The sequence below is a fragment of the Cetorhinus maximus genome, chromosome 18, assembly GCF_964194155.1.
Source record: "Cetorhinus maximus chromosome 18, sCetMax3.hap1.1, whole genome shotgun sequence".
Classification (NCBI taxonomy): Eukaryota; Metazoa; Chordata; class Chondrichthyes; order Lamniformes; family Cetorhinidae; genus Cetorhinus; species Cetorhinus maximus.
The window spans coordinates 83,888,391-83,909,484 of record NC_135896.1 but is presented as its reverse complement, the minus strand read 5'-3'; the positions used below and the strand labels follow the sequence as shown (position 1 = coordinate 83,909,484).

General features: G+C 42.2%; 1 protein-coding gene across 1 annotated transcript in view; it reads right to left on the bottom strand.

The window, feature by feature from the left end:
- pacs2 (phosphofurin acidic cluster sorting protein 2) overlaps positions 1 to 21,094 on the bottom strand; it is a 274,493-nt gene that overhangs the window by 64,763 nt on the left and 188,636 nt on the right. The window contains exons 11-13 of the mRNA XM_078563102.1: positions 15,641 to 15,715; positions 14,467 to 14,591; positions 2,496 to 2,628 (exon numbers count right to left, since the gene is read on the bottom strand). Coding sequence (XP_078419228.1) covers positions 2,496 to 2,628; positions 14,467 to 14,591; positions 15,641 to 15,715 — 333 coding nt within the window. The remainder of the gene's footprint in view (positions 1 to 2,495; positions 2,629 to 14,466; positions 14,592 to 15,640; positions 15,716 to 21,094) is intronic.

The following is a 21,094-nucleotide window of genomic DNA, read 5'->3' as shown; positions in this document are numbered from 1 at the left end:
GACATGCTAGAGGTGCCCGCTGAACTGCACCCAAACATGTCTCATGCCTTGAGTAGAAGGAAGGAAAAAAATAATTAAAAAACACAACCTGCCTTTCTAAAAATGCTTCACCATAACAGTTCTTTGACCAGACTGCTCTGTGATCAACTCGCACAGAATATTTCTGGGATTTTCTTTATTTATTCATGGGATGTGAGCATCACTGGCTATGCTAGCATTTAGCATTTATTGTCCATCCCTAATTTCCCTTTACAAGGTGGTGGTGAGCTGCCTTCCTGAATCGCTGCAGTCCATGTGGTGTAGGTACACCCACAGTGCTGTTAGGGAGGCAGTTCCAGGTTTTTAACCCAGCAACAGTGAAGGAACAAGTGATACATTTCCAAGTCAGGATGCTGTGTGGCTTGGAGGAGAACTTCCAGGTGATGGTGTTCCCATGCATCTTCTGCCCTTGTCCTTCTAGATGGTAGCGGTTGTGGGTTTGGAAGGAGTTGCCTAAGGAACATTGGTGAGTTCCTGCAGTGCATCTTGTAGATGGTACACACTGCTGCTACTGTGCGTCAATAGCGGAGGAAGTTAATGTTTGTGGATCAGGTGCCAATTAAGTGAGTTGCTTTGTCCTGAATGGTGTCGAGCTTCTTGAGTGTTGCTAGAGCTGTACTCATTCAGGCAAGTAGAGAGTATTCCATCATACTCCTGACTTTTGCCTTGTAGATAGTGGACAGGCTTTAGTGAATCAGCAGATGAGTTACACGCTGCAGGATTCCTAGCCTCCGACCTGCTCTTGTAGCCACAGTATTTATATAGCTAGTACAGTTCAGTTTCTGGTCCAGGATGTTGATAGAAGGGGAAATCAGCAATGGCAATGCCATTGAATGTCAAGGGGTAATGGTTAGATTCTCTCTTGTTGGAGATGGTCATTGCCTGGCACTTGTGTGGTGCGAATGTTACTTGCCACTTGTCAGCCCAAGCCTGGATATTGTGCCGGTCTTGCTGCATTTGGACATGAACTGATTCAGTATCTGAGGAGTCACGAATGGTGTTGAACATTGTGCAATCATCAGCGAACATCTCAACTTCTGACCATCTGATGGAAGGAAAGTCATTGATGAAGCAGCTGGAGATGGTTGGGCCAAGGATACTACCCTGAGGAACTCCTGCAGCAATGCCCTGGAACTGAGATGATTGACCTCCAACAACCACAACCATCTAACTTTGTGCTAGGTATGACTCCAACCAGCGGAGAGTTTTCCGCCCCCCCCCCCCCCCCGATTTTCATTGATTCCAGCTTTGCTACATAAAATGTTGCCTTGATGTCAAAGGCAGGCACTCTCACCTCACCTCTGGAGTTCAGCTCTTATGTCCATGTTTGAACCAATGCTGTAATGAGATCAGGAGCTGAGTGGCCTTGGCAAAGCCAAAACTGATCATCAGTAAGCAGGTTATTTCTAAGCAAGTGCCGCTTGATAGCACTGTTGATGACCCCTTCCATCACTTTACCGATGATCGAGAGTAGACTGATGGAGCGGTAATTGGCTGGGATGGATTTATCCTGCTTTTTGAGTAATTATCCACATTGTCAGGTAGATGCCAGTGTTGTAGCTGTACTGGAACAACTTGGCTAGGAGCGCAGCAAGTTCTGGAGCATGTTTTCAGTGCTATTGCTGGAACATTGCCAGGATCCATAGCCTTTGCAGTTTCTAGTGCCTTCAGCCATTTCTTGATATCATGTGGAGTGAACTGATTTGGCTGAAGATTGACATCTGTGATACTGGGAACCTCTGGAGGAGGGAGAAATGGATCATCCAATTGGCACTTCTGGCTGAAGACTTGCGAATGCTTCAGCCTTATCTTTTGCACTGCTATGCTGGGCTCCCCCATCATTGAGGATGGTGATATTTGTGGAGCCTCCTCCTCTGGTTAGTTGTTTAATTGTCCACCACCATTCACGACTGGATGTGGCAGGACTGCAGAGTTTAGATCTGCTCTGTTGGTTATGGGGTCGCTTAGCCTTGTCTATCGCATGCTGCTTGTGCTGTTTGGCACGCAAGTAGTCCTGTGTTGTAGCTTCACCGGGTTGACACCTCATTTTTAGGTATGCCTGGTGCTGCTCTTGGCATGCCCTCCTGCACTCTTCATTGAGTGCCACAAACCTTCAGAACATTCTCTTAAATTAAATGTTGGCCTAATTTGCTGCTTACCAAGTGGCCCACAAACCAACCTGCATCTGGGGAGCAGAATAAGCAAACAAACATAAAAAGACAAGCAAAGAACAGATATTTCTGGCTTCAGAGAATGGGGTAAAGTCTGAAGGAAATAGAGTACCTGCTGCATAATGTTACTATGACTTAAAAGGATGAATTTTTATTTTTAAAAGATTCAAAACAGGGAAATTGTTTTGGAAAAACTTAAGGGTTTTAAATTTTGTACACAATATTTCTTAGGATGAAGCGAATTGCCTCTTTGTGGAAGCAGGGATTTTACACTTCTGCACCTACCTGCAGATGCTGCCGTGGCTCCGGTGAGCGCTCATTATCCAAGCTGTTTGCCCGTTCGTTCTGCTGCCTTGCGGGCTGCCGTTCTTTCAGGGACGTGCTTCTTCCACGGCGTCCCACCTGCTTTCCTTCTGATCTAATGAAGCAAGGTTATGAAAAAAACAGATCAGGAGCACCACACACCAAGAATACAGGTCTGTGAGCAGAACAAGATTTGTATCCATGGAGCTGAAGGCAACTGTTCTAAGTCTCAAAGCACGCAGGCAAACTTAGCATCTCGGATTTTTATTTGGGGTGAGAAATGAATATGAAATTGCATAATAAAACTGTGCAGCCAGAAACAACTGTGACAAGAACAGGTGTCTCATGCAAATTAACTCCAGTGGTTGCTAGGGGTTTTAAAATACCAGCGAACTCACATTGTGGAACTACAAAACAATACATTGTCTTTACATAGCATAGCATTATGTTTATAGGAAGGATTTAAGGAATATAGGAAAATAAATAGGCTATTCAGCCTCTCAAGCCTGTTCCACCATCGAATTAGATCATGGCTGATTTGTACCTCAACTCCATCTACTTGTTTTAAGAAAATAAGAAATAGAAGAGCAGGAGAAGGTCATTTGCACCTTCGGGCCCACTCTGCCATTCACTAAAATCACAGCTGATCTTTTACCTCAACACCATCTTCCTGCATTATTATCCCCATATCCCTTGATTCCTTTAGTATCCAAAAATCTGTCGACCTTTGTTTTGAATTTACTCAACTACCGAGCATCCACAGCTCTCTGGGAGAGAGAATTCCAAAGATTTGCAACTCTTTGAGTGAAGGAATTTCTCCTTATCTCAGTCCTAAATGGCTGACCCCTTATTCTGAGACTGTGACCCCTAGGTTCTGGACTTCCCAACCAGGGGAGGCATCCTCCTACCTCCACCCTGTCAAGCCCTTTAAGCATTTCAGTGAGGTCTCACACTCATCTCTAGGGAATATAGTCTACTTGATTTGTCTACTCATTAGACAACTCTCTCATCCCAGGAATCAGTCTAATGAACCATTGTAGCACTCCCTCCATGGCAAGTATGTTCTTCCTTAGGGAAGGAGACCAAACTGTTGGCAGTACTCCAGGTATGATCTCATCAAGACCCTATATAATTGTGGTCAGACTTCTTTACCAACCCCTAACATACCATTTGTTTTCCCAATTGCTTGCTCTACTGGCATCTCAACTTTCTATGATTCGGGTACAAGGACATCCAAGTTCCACCTGAAGACCAACATTTCCCATTAAAAAAAAATTCTGCTTTTCTATTTTTCCTTCCAAAGTAGATAACTTCACACTTCTCCACATTATATTCTGCCTGCCTTGTTCTTGCCCACTCGTTTCACCTGTTCATTTTCCTTTGTAGCCTTTTTGTGTCCTCTTCGCAGCTTATTTTCTCACCCAAATTTGATGGTCAATAAACTTAGATACATTACACTCAGTCTCCCCATCTAAGTAATTGATATAAATTGTAAATACCTGAGGCCCAAACACTGATCCTTGTGGTACAGCACCAGTTACAGCCTACCAACCTGAAAATAGGTTGTTTATTCCAACCGTTTTCTGTCTGTTAACCAATTCTCAATCTATGCTAATCTATTACACCCAATTCCGCGAATCTTACTTTTCTGCAATAACCTCTTGTATGGCACCTTATCGAATGCTTTTTGAAATCCAAATACACTAAATCCATTGGTTTCCACTTAACTACCCTGCTAGCTACATCCTCGAAAAACTAACAGATTTGTCAAACACAATTTCTATTCCATAATAGGTGTTGATTCTGCCCAAGTGCCCTAAACTCAAAGTAAGGGCATAATCTCAGAGTAAGGGGTTGCCCATTTAAGACAGGTGAGGAGGAATAGCTTCTCTCAGAGGGTAGTGAATCTGTGGAATTCTTAACCGCAGAGGGTTGTAGAGGCTGGGTCGTTAAGTATATTCAAGGCTGAGATAGACAGATTTTTAATCAGCAAAGGAATCAAGGGTTATGGGGAAAAGGCAGGAAAGTGGAGTTGAGAATTATTAGATCAACCATGATCTCATTGAATGGCAGAGCTGAATCGATGGCCCGAATGGCCTACTTCTGCTCCTACATCTTATGGTCTATAAGAGCGTCCCCATTAATACTTCCTAGCATTTTCTCTACTACTGATGTTAGACTAACTATTTCACTCACCCTCCTTTTTTGAGTAGCAAAGTTATGTTTTCCAATCCACACAGACTGTTCAGAATATAGAAATTCTGGAAGATTAAAACCAATGCATCCACCAGCTACCTTTTATAAAATCCGAGGATGCAGGCCATCAGGTCCAGGGGATCTGCTGACTTTTGGTCCATTAATTTCTCCAGTACTATTTCTTTACTATTCCTAATTTCTTTAAATTCCCCATTCTCGCTAGACCCTCTTCAGTTCTATAACTTGATTACCCCTACACAACTGAAGTCTGTTAATAGGAGTTTTGAAATTTTCAATTAATCTAGCTTTTCCCTTTGTGCAGGAGAGTTCCTGATTCTCATTAACTTTTCTGGGAATAAGTGCTTTTTGGCATCATTCCTGAAAGGCCTACCTCTAATTTCAAGATTAGCCCCCTTAATCTGGACTCCAACATCAGGAGAAATAGTTTCCATCTACCTCATCAAATTCTCTAATCATCTTGAACACCTTAATTAGGTCATGCCTTAACCTATACTCAAGGGAGTATAAGCCAGCTTGTACAGCATGATTCCACAGAAACTAACATAATTAGAGGTAGAACAGTAAAGGAAGCAGGGTTGTGACTGAAGCAAAAGTAAAAAACAAGTTTTTGATTTGGCTTCTGGAGGAAAACGGAGGGATCATATGTCAGAGAGCTTTAGGGAGAATCTTCCAGAGTGTAGAGGAGATAACTGAAGATTCTCAAACAGGGTGGCATGGACATTAGGTAGAAGGAAAGAGGAGGGTTTGCAAATTCAGAAAAGCAAAGGGGAGATCCAGGAAACAGACAGAAATGCCGAGCCTTCACTTGATCCACTTGGCTCAGGGAGTGGCCATTAATCTACACTGACTATTAATGTCACTGAGCTAGTAATCTATAGGCCCAGGCTAATGCTCTGGGGACATGGGTTCAAATCCCACCACAGCAGATGGTGCAATTTAAATTCAATTAATAAAATCTGGGATTAAAGCTAGTCTCAGTAATGGTGACCATGAAACTATCATCGATTGTTGTTAAAAACCTATGCGGTCCACTAATGTCCTTTAGGGAAGGAAATCTGCCATTCTCACCTGGTCATATGTGACTCAGATACACAACAGTTTGGTTGACTTTTAACTGTCCTCTGAAATGGCCTAGAGGCCACTCACTTCAAGAGCAATTAGGGATGAGTAACCAATGCTGGCCTTGTCAGTGACACCCACATCCCATGAAAGAAATTTAAAAAAAACACGCGAATATCAGTACATGAGACAGAAGCCCAGGTGACAAGAGTCCAAAAGAGGGAGCAGTGCTGTATTTGGTGTATGAATATCCATCACAGGTATTCTGCAAAGAATTAATGGATTATTGAGGCACAGTTGCTGCAGCTCAAGTGCTCCAAGAAAATACATTAGGCCTAGCCCGCATGATTTTTAAATAACTCAACTAACATTCTGCTTGAAAATCCATGTATTATGTAAATCATTCTTGTTTGTAAACAGGTTTGTATGTAACTAGGCTAATAATCCAGAGGCCCAGGCTAGTCCTCTGAATTTTGCTAATAAAGTTGAGTATTTGAGAACTCTGTGCGTAGCAGTCTGCTGCATGAGTCAGAAGGTAGTGGGTTCAAGTCCCATGCCAGATAATAGAGCACAGAATGTAGATACTCCAATGTAGTATTGAAGGAATGCTGCAGTGTCAGAGGTGCAGACTTTTGACTTACGCGAGGGGACAGCACCAGCAGCAGTGGAGCTGGGAGGAATCGGGAGCACTGGGAAGATAAGTTGAGGCCCAGGATCAGGGCCTACCACTTACCTAAGGAGACAGTAGCAACAGAGCAGGATGCCCTCAAGTTTGAAAAAGGTGAAAAAAAAATCAAACAGTCACATCACAGGAAAGCCATGAGTTGATTGGCTGGTGAGTATAGCTGCAGTGTTTCCCTCCCTCCAAAGTTAGGGATTGAGTCCAAGAAGCTGGGAGATGAAAAACGTTAAAAACTTGAAGTAAAGCATTCAGTTAGCTTTCCTATATTTAAGTGGCGTCAACAGAAGAGAACTGAGTAGCTGGTGAGTCTTCTCTTTTTATTATGTAGCAAGGTGTTTATTAGTAGTAGCAAGGTTTATTATTTAATAGATAAGAGGAATGGCAGGGCAGCTCCGATCTCTAGAATGCATATCTTGTGCTATGTGGGAACTCCAGGACACTTCCTGGATCCTGGATAACCATGTGTGCAGGAAGTGTCATCAGTTGCAGCAGCTTGAGTCTCCAGGTTTCGAAGCTTGAGCAGCAGCTGCAATCACTGGCATCCATAAGGCTGAGAGCTTTGTGGATAGCACATTTATAGACATGGCACCCCACAGCTTAAAGAGTATGCAGGGAGAGGGGGAATTGATGACCACTAGACAGTCAAGAAATAACAGGCAGGGAATGCAGGAGGCCATTAAATGCACCTCACTCTCTAACCAGTATTCAGTTCTGAATGCTGATGAAAGTGGTAGTTCATCTGGGAAGTGCAGCCCCAGCCAAGTCCATGGCACCATGGTTGGCTCTGTTGTACAGGGGCCATAAATAAGACTGGAAGAGCAATAGTAATAGGAGATTTCATAGTTAGGGGAACAGACAGGCGTTTCTCCGGCTGCAGACTTGAATCCAGGATGGTATGTTGCCTCCCCTGTACCAGGTTCAAGAATGTCCCTGAACGGCTGCACAGCACCCTGAGGGGGGAGGGTGAACAGTGAGCAGTCATGGTCCACATTGGTACCCACAACATAGGCAGAAAGAGGGATGTGGTTCTGCATTATGAATTTAGGGAGCTAGGTAGGAAATTATCAAGCAGGACCGTAAAAGTAGTAATTTCTGAATTACTCCCAGTACCACATGCAAGTAAACACAGAAATAGAAGGATAAAGCAGATGAATGCATGGCTGAAAAGATAGTGCAGGAGGGAGGCCTTTAGCTTCCTGGGCTATTGGGACCAGGCTTGGGGGAGATGGGACCTGTAGAAACCGAACAGGTTGCACCTAAACAGAGCGTGGGACCAATTTCCTTGTGGGGCGATTTGCTAGTGCTATTGGCTAGGGTTTAAACTAATTTGACAGGGGTGTTGGAACCAGGAGGCAATATCAGATGGTAATACCAAGGTGCACAGACCTCTGGGGGAGACAGATAGCACTATTGTAGGAAATAGAGGTGGGTTCAGAGTAAGGGAGAAAATAATGAAATCTAAATCAAGATTACTGTGCATGTATGTGAATGCATGGAGTGCGGTAAATAGGTCTGGTGAGTTACAGGGGCAGAAAACCACAAGGAAATATGATCTTATGGCTTTAAACAGAAACCTGGCTCAAAGAAGGGCAGGATGGGTTGTTAAATATACCAGAATGCAAGGTGTTCATGTGAGGTAGGAAAAGGGGAGGGGTGGCAATATTGATGAAGGAGAACATTGCAGTGCTGAAGAGAGAGGATGTCCCAGAGGGGTCTAGGACAGAATTTATTTGGCTAGAGCTAAAGAACAAAAAATTGATTAGTGTTGCTCATAGTCCACCAATTAGTGGGTAAGAGGCAGTGAAACAAATTTGCAAGGAAATTAGACAGGTGCAAGAATTATAGGGTAGTTATAATGGCAGGGTTTTAATTATCTGAATATAGAGTGGGATATAGCAGTAGTGGAAAAGGGCAGAGAGGGTCAAGGGTTCCTACAGTGTGTTCAGGTGAATTTTCTATAGCAGTATGTTTCCAGTCCAATGAGAAAAGAGGCACTGCTAGATGTGGTTCTTGGAAATGAGGTGGGCCAAGTGGATCAAGTGTCAGTAGGGTAGCATTTAGGGGACAGTGATCAATGTACCATATTTAGGTTGGCTATGGAAAAGGGCAATGAACTACAGGCCAGTCAGTTTAAACTCAATTGTGTGGAAGCTTCTAGAAACAATAATTTGGGACAGAATTCATCGTGATTTGGGCAAATGCAGGTTAATTAAGGAAAGCCAGCACGGATTTAAGGGAAAATTGTGTTTAGTTAACTTGGGATTTTTTGATGAGGTAGCAGGGAGGGTTGATGAGGCTGATGTCGTCAATGTGGCGTACGTTGACTTCAAAGGGCATTTGATAAAGTGCCACACAGCAGACTTTTGAGCAAAGTTAGAGCTCACGGAATGAAAAAAGACAGCAGCCACATGGATATGAAATTGGCTCAGTGACAAGAAACAAAGTGGTGGTGAGCGGTTGTTTTTTTGAACTGGAAGAAGGTTTATAGTGGAGCTTCCCAGGGGCTGGTGTTAGGACCCCTGCTCTTTCTGACATGTATTAATGACCTAGACCTTAGTGTACAGAGCTCAATTTCAAAATTTGTGGATGATACAAACCTTGGAAGTATTGTAAACTGTGAGAAGACTAGGGCAGAACTTCTAACAGGTTGGTGGAATGGGCAGACAAGTGGCAGATGAAATTTAATGTGGAGAAGTGTGAAGCAATTCATTTTGGTAGAAAGAAAGCGGAGAGACAATATAAAATGAAGGGTACAATTAGTTGAGGAGCAGAGGGACCTGGGTGTATACATGTGCATAGACCACTGAAGATGGCAGGACAGGTTGAGAGAGTGGTTAATAAAGCATACAGCATCCTAGGCTTTATTAATAGGGGCATAGAGTACAAAAGCAAGAAAGTTATGTTAAACTTGTATAAAACACTGGTTCGGCCTCAAATGGAATATTGCATTGGGGTGCCGCACTTTAGGGAGGATGTGAAGGCATTGCAGAGAGTGAAGAAAAGATTCACAAGAATGGTTCCAGGGATGAGGAACTTCAGTTACGTCGATAGATTGGAGAAGTTGGGATTGTTTGCCTTACAGAAGAGAAGGATCAGACGAGATTTGATAGAGATATTCAAAATCATGAGAGGCCTGGGCAGAGTAGCTAGGGAAAACTGTTCCCATTGGTGGAAAGATCAAGAACAAGAGGGCGCAGATTTAAGGCAATTGGAAAAAGAAGCAATGGAGACATGAGAAAAAACTTTTTCAGGCAGCAAATTGGTTAGGATCTGGAATGCACAGCCTGAGAATGTGGTGGAGACAGATTCAATCGAGTCATTCAAAAGGGAATTGGATTAGTATCCGCAAAGGAAAAATGTGCAGGGCTATGGGGAGAAGGCGGGGGTGTGGCACTAGGTGAACTGCTCCTTTGGAGAGCCAGAACAGAAAGGATAGGCCAAATGGCTTCCTTCTGCGCTGTAACTATTCTGTGATTCTGTGACAGTGGTTCAAATCCCACTACAGCAGCTGGTGGAAATTAAATTCAATTAATTAATAAATCTGGAATTAAAAAGCTATTCTCAGTAATGATCATGAAACTATCAACTTGTCGTAAAACCCTCTGGTTCACTCGTCCTTCAGGGATGGAAATCTTCTGTCCATATCTGGTCGGGCCTACATGCAATTCCAGATCCAGACAATGTGGTTGATACTTAACTGCCCCCTGAAAAGGCCTAGCAAGTCACTCAGTTGTACAAAATTACTACAGAAAAGTCAAAAAGGAATAAAACTGGACTGACCAACTGGAATTGACCTAGGCACCAGAAACGACAACAACACACCCTGTCCAGTCGACCATGCAAAGTCCTCCTTCCTAACATCTGGGAACTAGTGCCAGAATTGGCAGAGTTGTCCGATGGACCAGGAAAGCAACAGGCTGACACAGTCATATTCACCAAATTATACCTTACAGCCAATATCCCAGATACCCACATCACCACCCCTGGATCTGTGCTGTCCCACCGGACACATCTGTCCATGACATTATTGGTAGGAGTGACCACCACACAGTTCTTGTGGAGACAAAGTCCTATCTTCACACTGGGGATACTGCCCATCGGGTTGTATGGCATTACCACTGTGCTAAATTGGATTGATTTGGAACGGATCTGACAGCTCACAACTGGGCATCCATGAGGTGCTGTGGGTCATCAGCAGCAGCAGATTGTATTCCATCACGACCTGTAACCTCATGACCTGGCATATCCCCACTCTACTATTACTTTCAAGCCAGGGGATTAACCCTGGCTCAATGAGGACTGCAAGAGAGCAGCACCAGGTGTACCCAAAATCATGGTGACAACCTGGTAAAGTTACAATACAGGACAACAAACAGCAAAAGCAGTATGCGATAGAGAGCGCTAAGTGACCACACACCTAACGATCAGATCAAAGTTCTGCAATTCTGCCACATCCAGTCATGAATGATGATGGACAATTACGAACTAACCTGAAGAGGAGGCTCCATAAATATCTGCCTCCTCAATGATGGGGGAGCCCAGCGTATCAGTGCAAAAGACAAGGATGAGGCATTTGAAACCATCTTCAGCCAGGAGTGCTGGGTGAATGATCCATTTCGGCCTCCTCCTGAGGTCCCCACCATCACAGATGCCAGTCTTCAGCCAATTTCATGCTCTCCACATGATATCAAGAAATGGCTGAAGGCACTGGATACAGCTGTGGGCGCTGACAATGTCCTGACAGTTGTACTGAAGGCGTGTACTCCAGAACTAGCCGTGCCCCTAGCCAAGATGTTCCATAACAACTACAACACTGGCATCTACCTGGCAATGTGGAAAATTGCCCACAAAGAGCAGGACAAATCCAATCTGGCCAATTACTGCACCATCAGTCTATTCTCGATTATCAGCAAAGTGCTTGCTAGTTCTAAATTTCCCCCTACGGGGTGAAACATTCTATTATCTGCCCTGTCAAGCTTCCTCAGAATTTTACATGTTTCAATAAGACCATCACTCATTCTTCTCAACTCCAATGAGTGTAGGCCCAATCTGCTCAACCTTTCCTCATAAGGCAACCCCTTAATCCTAGGAAGCAATCTAGTAAAACTTCTCTAAACAGCCCCCAGCCCAAATGTAACCTTTCTTAAATAGAGACACCAAAACTGCATGCAGTACTCTAGGTTTGATCTCACGAACACCCTGTACAGCTGTAGTAAGACCTCCCTACTTTTGTAATCAATCCCCCTTGCAATAATGGCTAACATTCCATTTGCCTTCCTAATTATTACTGTACTTGCATGCTAACTTTTTGTGCTTCATGTACAAGGACACCCAGATGCTTTTGTACCGCAGCATTCTGTAGTCTCTCTTCATTTAAATAATATTCTTTTTTATTTTTCTTACCAGACTGGATAACCTCATATTTTTTCATATTATGTTCCATCTGCTAAATTTTAGCCTGCTCACTTAACCTATCTATCTTGGTGGACTATGTCCTCCTCGCACTTGCTTTCTTACCTATCTTCCTATCATCAGCAAATTTGGTTACAATACCGTTGATCCCTTCAGCCAAGTTGTTAATCTAGAAGGTAAATGATTGAGCCCCAGCACTGATCCCTGCGGCACTCCGCTAGTTACAGTTTGTCAAGTTGAAAATAACCCATTTGCCCTGACTCTCTTGTTTTCTGTTAGTTAAGTCAACCTCCTATTCATGCTGACATATTACCCCTAAGACCATGAGCTCTTATATTGTGTAGTAACCTTTTATGTGGCACCTTACTGAATGCCTTCTGGAAATCCAGAAGCACTACATCTACTGATTTTCCGTTAATCCACCCTGTTTGTTACATTAAAGAACTCTAATACATCTGTTAAATACAAATTTCATAAAACTGTGTTGAATCTGCTTGATTGTATTATGATTTTCTAAATGTCCTGATATTACTTCTAATAATGGATTCTAGCATTTCCCAATGACAGGTGTTAGGCTACCTGGCCTATAGTTTCCTGCTTTCTGTTTCCCACCCTATTTAAGTAGGGACATTACACTTCCAGTATTGCAATCTGCTGCGACCTTTCCAGAATCTAGGAAATTTTGGAAGATTGCTCCAATGTATCCACTGCCTTGAAGACAGCTACAAAATATTTGTTCCAAGTTTCTGCCATGATTAATTTCCTAATTTCATCCTCTAAGGGGCTAACATTTACTTCAGCTCCTCTCTTCCTTTTCATATACTTTTAGAAGTGTGTACTTTGAAAATGGCTTGCATTGACTTTAATTATAGATTGAAAATTGAATGTGAGTCTCCCACCCTGAAGCCAGCCTGTCCTGACAGTCATACTGTGTTTACCCAATGGGAGTCTGTACTAGGTACCTTTCAGTAGTTACAGACAGCAAATGTTTTGTTTAAATTCACATTATGTAAAGTCGCAGCACAGTTCTGATATGTGACATTTATTCGGAAAGGTAGAAATAACTTGCACTTATATGGCACCTTACACAACTGCAGGACGTCTAAAATGCTCTACAGCTAATTAAGTACTTTTAAAAATGTAGTCACTGCTGTCATTTTGGAATTGCACCAGAGTACAGCAAGGCCCCATAAACAGCAACGAGAAAACTGACCAGATAGTCTATGTTGCTTGAAAGGATAATGTTTGCCAGGACACTGGGGAGAACCTAATCTTCAAATAGTGCCATGGAAATCTTTTAGGTACACCTGAGAGGGCAGACAGGGCCTCAGTTTAACATCTCATCCAAAAATCACATCTTCCACAGTGCAGCATTTCTCTAGTACCGCACTGAAGTGACCAACCTAGTGTATGGGCTGAAGTCTCTGGAGTGGGATTGAGCACACAAATATTTGACTCAGAGGTGAGATTACTACCAATTGAGCCACAACTGACACAAAAGAAAATGTATTGAACTCTTAACAGTATGTATGTTTTACAGCCTTCCAAAGCTAAGTAGATCATGTGGTAGAAAGTAATATATACTAGCCAGCTGGAGTACATTGACAAGGATGCTCTATTCAACCCCTAAGAGCATTACATTTACCTAGATATTGGACAGATAAAATGCACCCTGTTTGCAGGAAATGCAACACCTACATTTGGGAGCCTGAGTGAGCCAAAGAAAAATATCAATTGTAAAAAAGGGAGGCACTGTAGTGGCATTGTCGCTGGACTAGTAATCTAGAGACCCAGGGTAATGCTCTGGGGACCAGGGTTCGAATCCCGCCATGGCAGATGATGGAATTTGAATTCAATAAAAAAATCTGGAATTAAAAGTCTAATGATGTCCATGAAACCATTGTCAATTGTCGTAAAAACCCATCTAGTTCACTAATGTCCTTTAGGGAAGGAAATCTGCCATCCTTACTTGTTGGACCTACATGTGACTCCAGACCCACGGCAATGTGGTTGACTCTTAAATGCTTCTGAACAAGGGTAATTAGGGATAAGCAATAAATGCTGGCCTAGCCAGCGATGCCCACGTCCCATGAATGAATATAAAAAAACTCAAAAATCAGTTTCATTCCACTAAAGAAAGGATTTTCATTCATATAGTGCCTTTTACAATCTCAGGACATCAAACAGTCAGTGAAGTAATTTTGACGTGTAGTCAACATTAGGATGTTGCAATGAGATGATGATCAGATAATCTGGTTTAAGTGTTAGTTAAGGGATAAATATCAGCCAGAACAGTTGTGGGGGGGAACTGACTTGCTCTTCTTAAAATTGTGTCTTTGGGTCTTTTACCTCCATCTAAGAAGGCAACTTGATTTAACATCTCATCCAAAAGACTGCATCGCAAACAGTGCAGCACTATGTTAGTGCACTGGAGTGTCAAGCTAGATTTTGCGCTCAAGTCTCTGGAGTGCAACTTGAACCTACAATCTTCTGTCTTCAAGGTGAAATTGTTAGCGGTGAATCATGGTTGACATACAATTTACATTTTTATGCTACTGTTATCTTCTATAGAACAAGACTTACCTAGTAGAAGGGATAATTAAAGACTCCGTCTTAGTGATTTTTCCACTGGGAGGGAGCTTTTCTAGAAAAGTGTCTGCACTAATGCTTTCAGATGCCGCTGCCGCCTCTTCCTGTTGTATTTGATCCTTATGGGGAATGAAAACAAAAGAAAAGCATGATTTAAAAATAGCATGCACTGCAGGCTGTGTTCTCTTTGAGTAATGCATGCTCCATCTGTTTTGTGCAATACCCTGAAGTCTTTATATTAACCAAGCGAGAGTCAGCATTCAAAGTCAGCATTCAACAGTCTCAATCCCTCCATTTACCTACCTAATAAGAATTTACTATGTATAACTCAATGTCTCAGCTATTCCTGTAGAGGATTATTTGGTAATATAGGACTATATTTCAGATTAATTTCTGATTTTCAATATTTAATGTAAACAACCGAATTGCATGACCAGTATTTCACTTACCTCTTACCCACCCACGAGCTACAAAATATGGGGTCTGCGTCAATGACAGGCAGATTTGAAGCAAATGGAGATTTAAACAGTTTGGATATTACACATAGCATAATGAATACTGAGCCGTGAATCACAGACTAGAATGTAATTGAGGGATTCAGCTGGTTTATATATTAATAATGGAGTGAGTTACAGGCTGGAATCTAATCAAGGGATTCAGACAGTTTATATATAGAATAATAGGTACACAAGAGTGTGTTACAAGTTGAAATTTAACTGAGGTTTACAAATGATTTACAATAATGGATGACTCCAGCTGGTTCAGAGTGTTGCATCTTGCTTCTGCACCTAACGGCAGCCCTATGCCTCATGGCTTCTCCTCATGTCCAGTCCTCCACCCAATCCATTCATTAATAAGATCCACATGTATGCAATGTGTACCTTTCCATTTTCCCTCGCAATTTCAATGCTGTTCCTCCTAAACTTCCCTCTTTCACTTCTATTTCTCCCTTAATATTTCTGTGCATTAAAACTCTGCTCCCAGATACTTTTCCCAGTTCATCTTCAGCTTAAATTTTCTTTCCTTATCTGACATTCACCTTATACCCCTGGACCACCCAATGTTGACATCATTGCCTATTCTCATCTCTCCTTTGCACTCCACCTCCAGGCTACCTGTGATGCAGTGCTTGAAGATGTGTCTTACAATACACGCACATAATACTCACAACTGTCAATGTATCGGAAATACTGTCTATATGAAACTTGCTTGCGGAGTTCTTGAGCTTTTCAGGTACATCTATCTGTGTGAAGTAAAAGAAGAACAGGATAAAGTCAATGAGCTTACAACAACTAGAGTGTAATAGGACATGGGCAGCAGAATTGTGGATCAGCGCAATATAAATGCAACTTGATGATGGTGTAGTTGCAGATAATTTTTATAACAAGAGCAATGATGCCAACGTTGGCCTCAGCAATGACGGTTTACATTTCCCCTCCTCCACTGTACCCATTCCATGATATCTCTCACATTAGTACATGTGTAAAATGTTCATCCTTGTTTTCAAATTTCTCCATGACCTCACCCTTCTAGCCCTGCAACCTCCTTTAGGCCTCCAAGATCTCTGCACACCTCCAAATCTGATATCTTGCACACCCTTGATTATCATTCATCATTGGTAGTTGGGTCTTCAGCTGTTGCAGCTTTAAGCTCTGAAATTCTCTCCTTAAAAATCACTGCCTTTCTACCCCTCCTCTTTCAAGATGCTCCTTAAAACCTACCTCTCACCAAGCTATATCTCATCATGTGACTTGTCATATTTTGTACAATCTGTTAGGGAGTGTTAACATTTAACAAAGAAACTCGAACAACCAGCAATTAAGAACAAAGAACAAAGAAAAATACAGCACAGGAACAGGCCCTTCGGCCCTCCAAGCCTGTGCCAATCATATTGCCTGTCAAACTAAAACATTTTGCACTTCCGGAGTCCGTATCCCTCTATTCCCATCCTATTTATGTATTTGTCAAGCTGCCTCTTAAACACCACTATCGTACCTGCTTCCACCACCTCCTCTGGCAGCGAATTCCAGACACTCACTACCCTCTGCATAAAAAACTTGCCCCGCACATCTCCTCTAAAGTTTTCTCCTCTCACCTCAAATCTATGTCCCCTAGTAATTGACTCTTCCACCCTGGGAAAAAGCTCTTGACTATCTACTCTGTCCATGCCACTCATAATTTTGTAAACTTCTATCAAGTCGCCCCTTAATCTCCGTCGCTCTAGTGAGAACAATCTGAGTTTCTCCAACCTCTCCTCATAGCTAATAACCTCCAGACCAGGCAGCATCCTGGTAAACCTCCTCTGCACCCTCTCCAACGCCTCCATATCCTTCTGGTAATGAGGCGACTAGAATTGCACGCAATGTTCCAAGTGTGGCCTAGCCAAGGTTCTATACAGCTGCAGCATGACTTCCCAGCTTTTATACTCAATACCCCTGCTGATGAAGGCAAGCATGCCATATAAGCACTAAGATAAAAGCAAAAGACTGTGGATTCCGGAAATCCAAAACAAAAACAAAAATACCTGGAAAGACTCAGCAGGTCTTGGCAGCATCTGCGGAGAGGAACACAGTTAACGTTTCGAGTCCGAATGACCCTTCAACAGAACTAAGTAAAAATAGAAAAGAGGTAAAATCTAAGCTGGTTTAAGGGGCGGTGGGGGGGCGGTAGAGCTGGATAGTGAAGCTCAACGCAAACTGGAGGATCATCTTCCGACTAGGCACTTTACAGCCTTCCGGACTGAATATTGAGTTCAACAATTTTAGATCATGAACTCTCTCCTCCATCCCCACCCCCTTTCCGATTCCCCCCCTCCTCTTTTTATTCCAATAATTTATATAGATTTTTCTTTTCCCACCTATTTCCATTATTTTTAAATGTATTTCCATCCATTGTTTTATCTCTACCTTTTAGCCTTTTTTTGATTCCTTCACCCCACCCCCACTAGGGCTATCTGTACTTTGCTTGTCCTGCTTTTTACCCTTAATTAGCACAATCTTCAGATAATATCACCACCTTCGACACCTCTTTGTCCTTTTGTCTGTGACATCTTTTGGTTATCTCCACCTATCACTGGCCCTCTATCCAGCTCTACCCCCCCCACCCCCTTAAACCAGCTTATATTTCACCTCTTTTCTATTTTTACTTAGTTCTGTTGAAGGGTCACTCGGACTCGAAATGTTAACTATGCTCCTCTCCGCAGATGCTGCCAGACCTGCTGAGTTTTTCCAGGTATTTTTGTTTTTGTTTTGGCAAGCACGCCATATGCCTTGCTGACTACCTTATCCACCTGCGTTGCCACTTTCAGTGACCTGTGGATCTGTACACCCAGATTCCTCTGCCCATCGATGCACTTAAGGGTTCTGCCATTTACTGTATAATTCCTACCTGTATTAGACCTTCCAAAATGCATTACCTCACGTTTGTCTGGATTAAACTCCATCTGCCATTTCTCTGCCCAAGTCTCCAACCGATCTATATCCCGTTGTATCCTTTGACAATCCTCTTCACTATCTGCAACTCCTCCAACCTTACAACCAACCTTAATGTCGTCTTAACTGACAGAACTATGCCACAAGATTTCACGTTTTTAAACAAAAGCAAACTTCATTGTATATCAAAAAGGATTAAACAAAGTAAGCACTATTAACACTGTAGCTTATAAAGGCTTATGGCAAAACTTAGTTCTAACTTTTTACTCCTCACCCCCCCCCCACCCACAAAGAGTTCCCTTATCTTACAAAATCTTGAAGGTTCATTCACGTTTTCCTCTGGGACCAAACCAAAGATATATCACCACTCTCTGGAATTCACTCTGATTTCTCTTCAGTGTTCCAGCTGTTCTCCAAGGTACAAGATTTCATGGGGGTCTTTCTATTAGCTTTTGGCTAAGCAACTTTCCTATTTCTTTACCGACCTCCTACCTCCGGATTCCATAGCTCAAGCACAGGCCTCCCTGTGACTCATACGCAGTGGCTTAAAACAGAAACCAAACGCCCTTGGTTTCCAATAGCCAACTGCTATGGTTTAAAATTGCAACCAAGCTGAATTCCAGAACTCCAAATGCAACAAGGTTAACTGCCTTTCATTGAGAAATACTGTAGGTTTCTTCCTTTAGCTTCCAGTGTGGATTAATTAAGGAAAGCCAGCATAGGTTTGTTAAAGGTAAATTATATTTAAATAACAATGAGTATTTTGATGAGGTAACAGAGGATTGATGGTAATATAGTTGGTATGACATATGGTGGACTTCCAAAAGACATCTGAAGTGTTACACAACAGGTTTGCCAGCAAAGTTGAAGCCCATGGAATAAAAAAGAGGCAGCAATCAAGTTGGTTAACTGACAGGAAACAGGGAATAGTGATGAATGGTTGTTTTTTTTGGACAAGAAGGTATATAGTTGGATACTATAAGGAATGTACTAGGACTACTGCTTTTCTTGATATATATTAATGATCTAGATCTGAGTGTACAGGGCATAATTTCAAATGTATAGATGGCACAAAGATTGGAAGTTTGTGTATTGTGAGAAGGCCAGTGCACTTCAAGAGTCCACTAGCCTAGACGAGCTAGTGAAACGTGCAGACATATGGCAGATGAAATTTAATACAGAGAAGAGTGAAAGCAGCATAACGAGGAGAAGCAATATAAAATAAAGGATCCCATTCTAAAGAGAAGCAGGAAAGAGAGACATGGGGGGTATAAGCGCACAAATCGTTAAAGATGGCAGTGCAAGTTGAAAAAGTGGTTAAAAAGGCATATAGGGATCCTTGGCTTTATAATTAGAAGTATAGATTACAAAAGCAAGCAAGTTGTGATAAGCTTTTATAAAACACTGATTCAGCCTCAACTGGAGTATAGCGTCCAATTCTGGGCACCACACTGTAGGGAGGATGTGATGGTTTTAGAGAGGATGCAGAAAAAATTTCCGAGAATAGTTCAAGGGATGAAGAACTTCCATTTTATGGATAGAATGGAGAAGTTGGGGTGGTTCTCCTTTTAGAAGGAAAAGTTGTGAGGAAATATGATAGAGGTGTTTAAAATCATGAGGGGTTTGGCCAGAGTGGATATAAACCGTACCCATTGGCAGAAATATCAAGAACCAAAGGACGCTGATATAAGATGTTTGACAAAAGAAACAACAGCAACATGAGGGAAAGACCTTTTTAATGCCACATTGGTTTTAATGCCATTGGTTAGGATCTGGAATGCACTGTCTGAGAGTGTGGTGGAGGCAGATCAATCATGGCTTTCAACAGGATAAGCACCTGTAGAGAAAAAAAAATTCAGGGCGACAGTGAAAGAACACAGGAATGGTACTAGCAGAGTTGCTCCTGCAGAAAGCTGACATGGACACAACAGACTAAGTGATCTGTTTCTGTGCTGTAACTATTCTATGATTCTTTATCTGAAGATATTCTTCCTGGCATCACCTCTGAACAGTTTAGCTCTAATTTTAAGAGTAGCCCCCTAATTTGGGACTCCCCTACCAGAGGAAATAGTAAAGTGCTTCCTGATTTCACTTCTAAATGGAAAAGCACCAATTTTATTATGCCTGTTCGTTCTGGACTCCCGATTTCAGAATGTTACAGTGCCGTGTCCTTTTAATAGATCCAGAGGAAGTATCAATGAATTCTAATGTTGTGGTGTCCACAACTTCTCATGGGATGATGTCTAAAAGATTATTAACATTAATCAACAGCAACCTCTTGTGGCAGATATCCAGCAGTACCTGAGTACAGTGCATATTTCCAGGGCTATCTCTATCAAATTATATTGAATGTACAGTACAGAAACAGGACCCCAAATGGAGTGAGCCTCCTCCCACTCCTCTTCATGTAATTTTATCAGTATACCCTTCTATTCTTTTCTGCCTCTCGTGCTTACCTAGCTTCCCCTTAAATATGCCTAAGCTGTTTTACTCACCTACTCTTTATGGTACCTAGTTCCACATACTTATCATACACTAGATAAAAAGGTTTTCCCTAAGTTTTCTATTGGGCTTATTAGTGATTACCTTATATTGATGACCTCTAGTTTTGGACTCCTCTGCACTTTCTCTAGCTTAAAAACCTCCATGAGATCATCCCTAAAACCTTCTCTGTTTTTAGAGAAAAGAGTCCCAACCTATTCAGTATTTCCAGATTAGTATATCCTCTCAGTTCTGGTATCATTCTTGTGAATATTGTTCTGCATCTTCTCCAGCTAATCTGGTATCGGATTACCGAAGAGTTCAGTTTTTAAGTGGAATGTATGAATATTTCCACACACGAGTGGTCTGATTTAATAAAAAGATAAAAGCCACGCTTTGCACTTAATTATGCCTCTTACAGTCTGGAAGGATTAGTTTTTTGGGTTTCAGTTGAGTTTTTACCAAAAGGAAAGACTTCATCCCAGCTCTTGGCTACCTACCTGAGTTCGCATTTGCGGAAAGTGGCAACCTTAACAATGTGTTCACTAAGATCCTAATCCTTGTTTTGAAATCCATCCATAGCCTTGCAGTCTCCTCCAGCCATACTCCAACAGAGACTCCTACAGCAAAGAAGGAGGCCATTTGGTCTATGAGGCCTATGCTGGCTCTTTGAAAGAACTTTCCAATTAGCCCAACTCCATTGCTCTTTC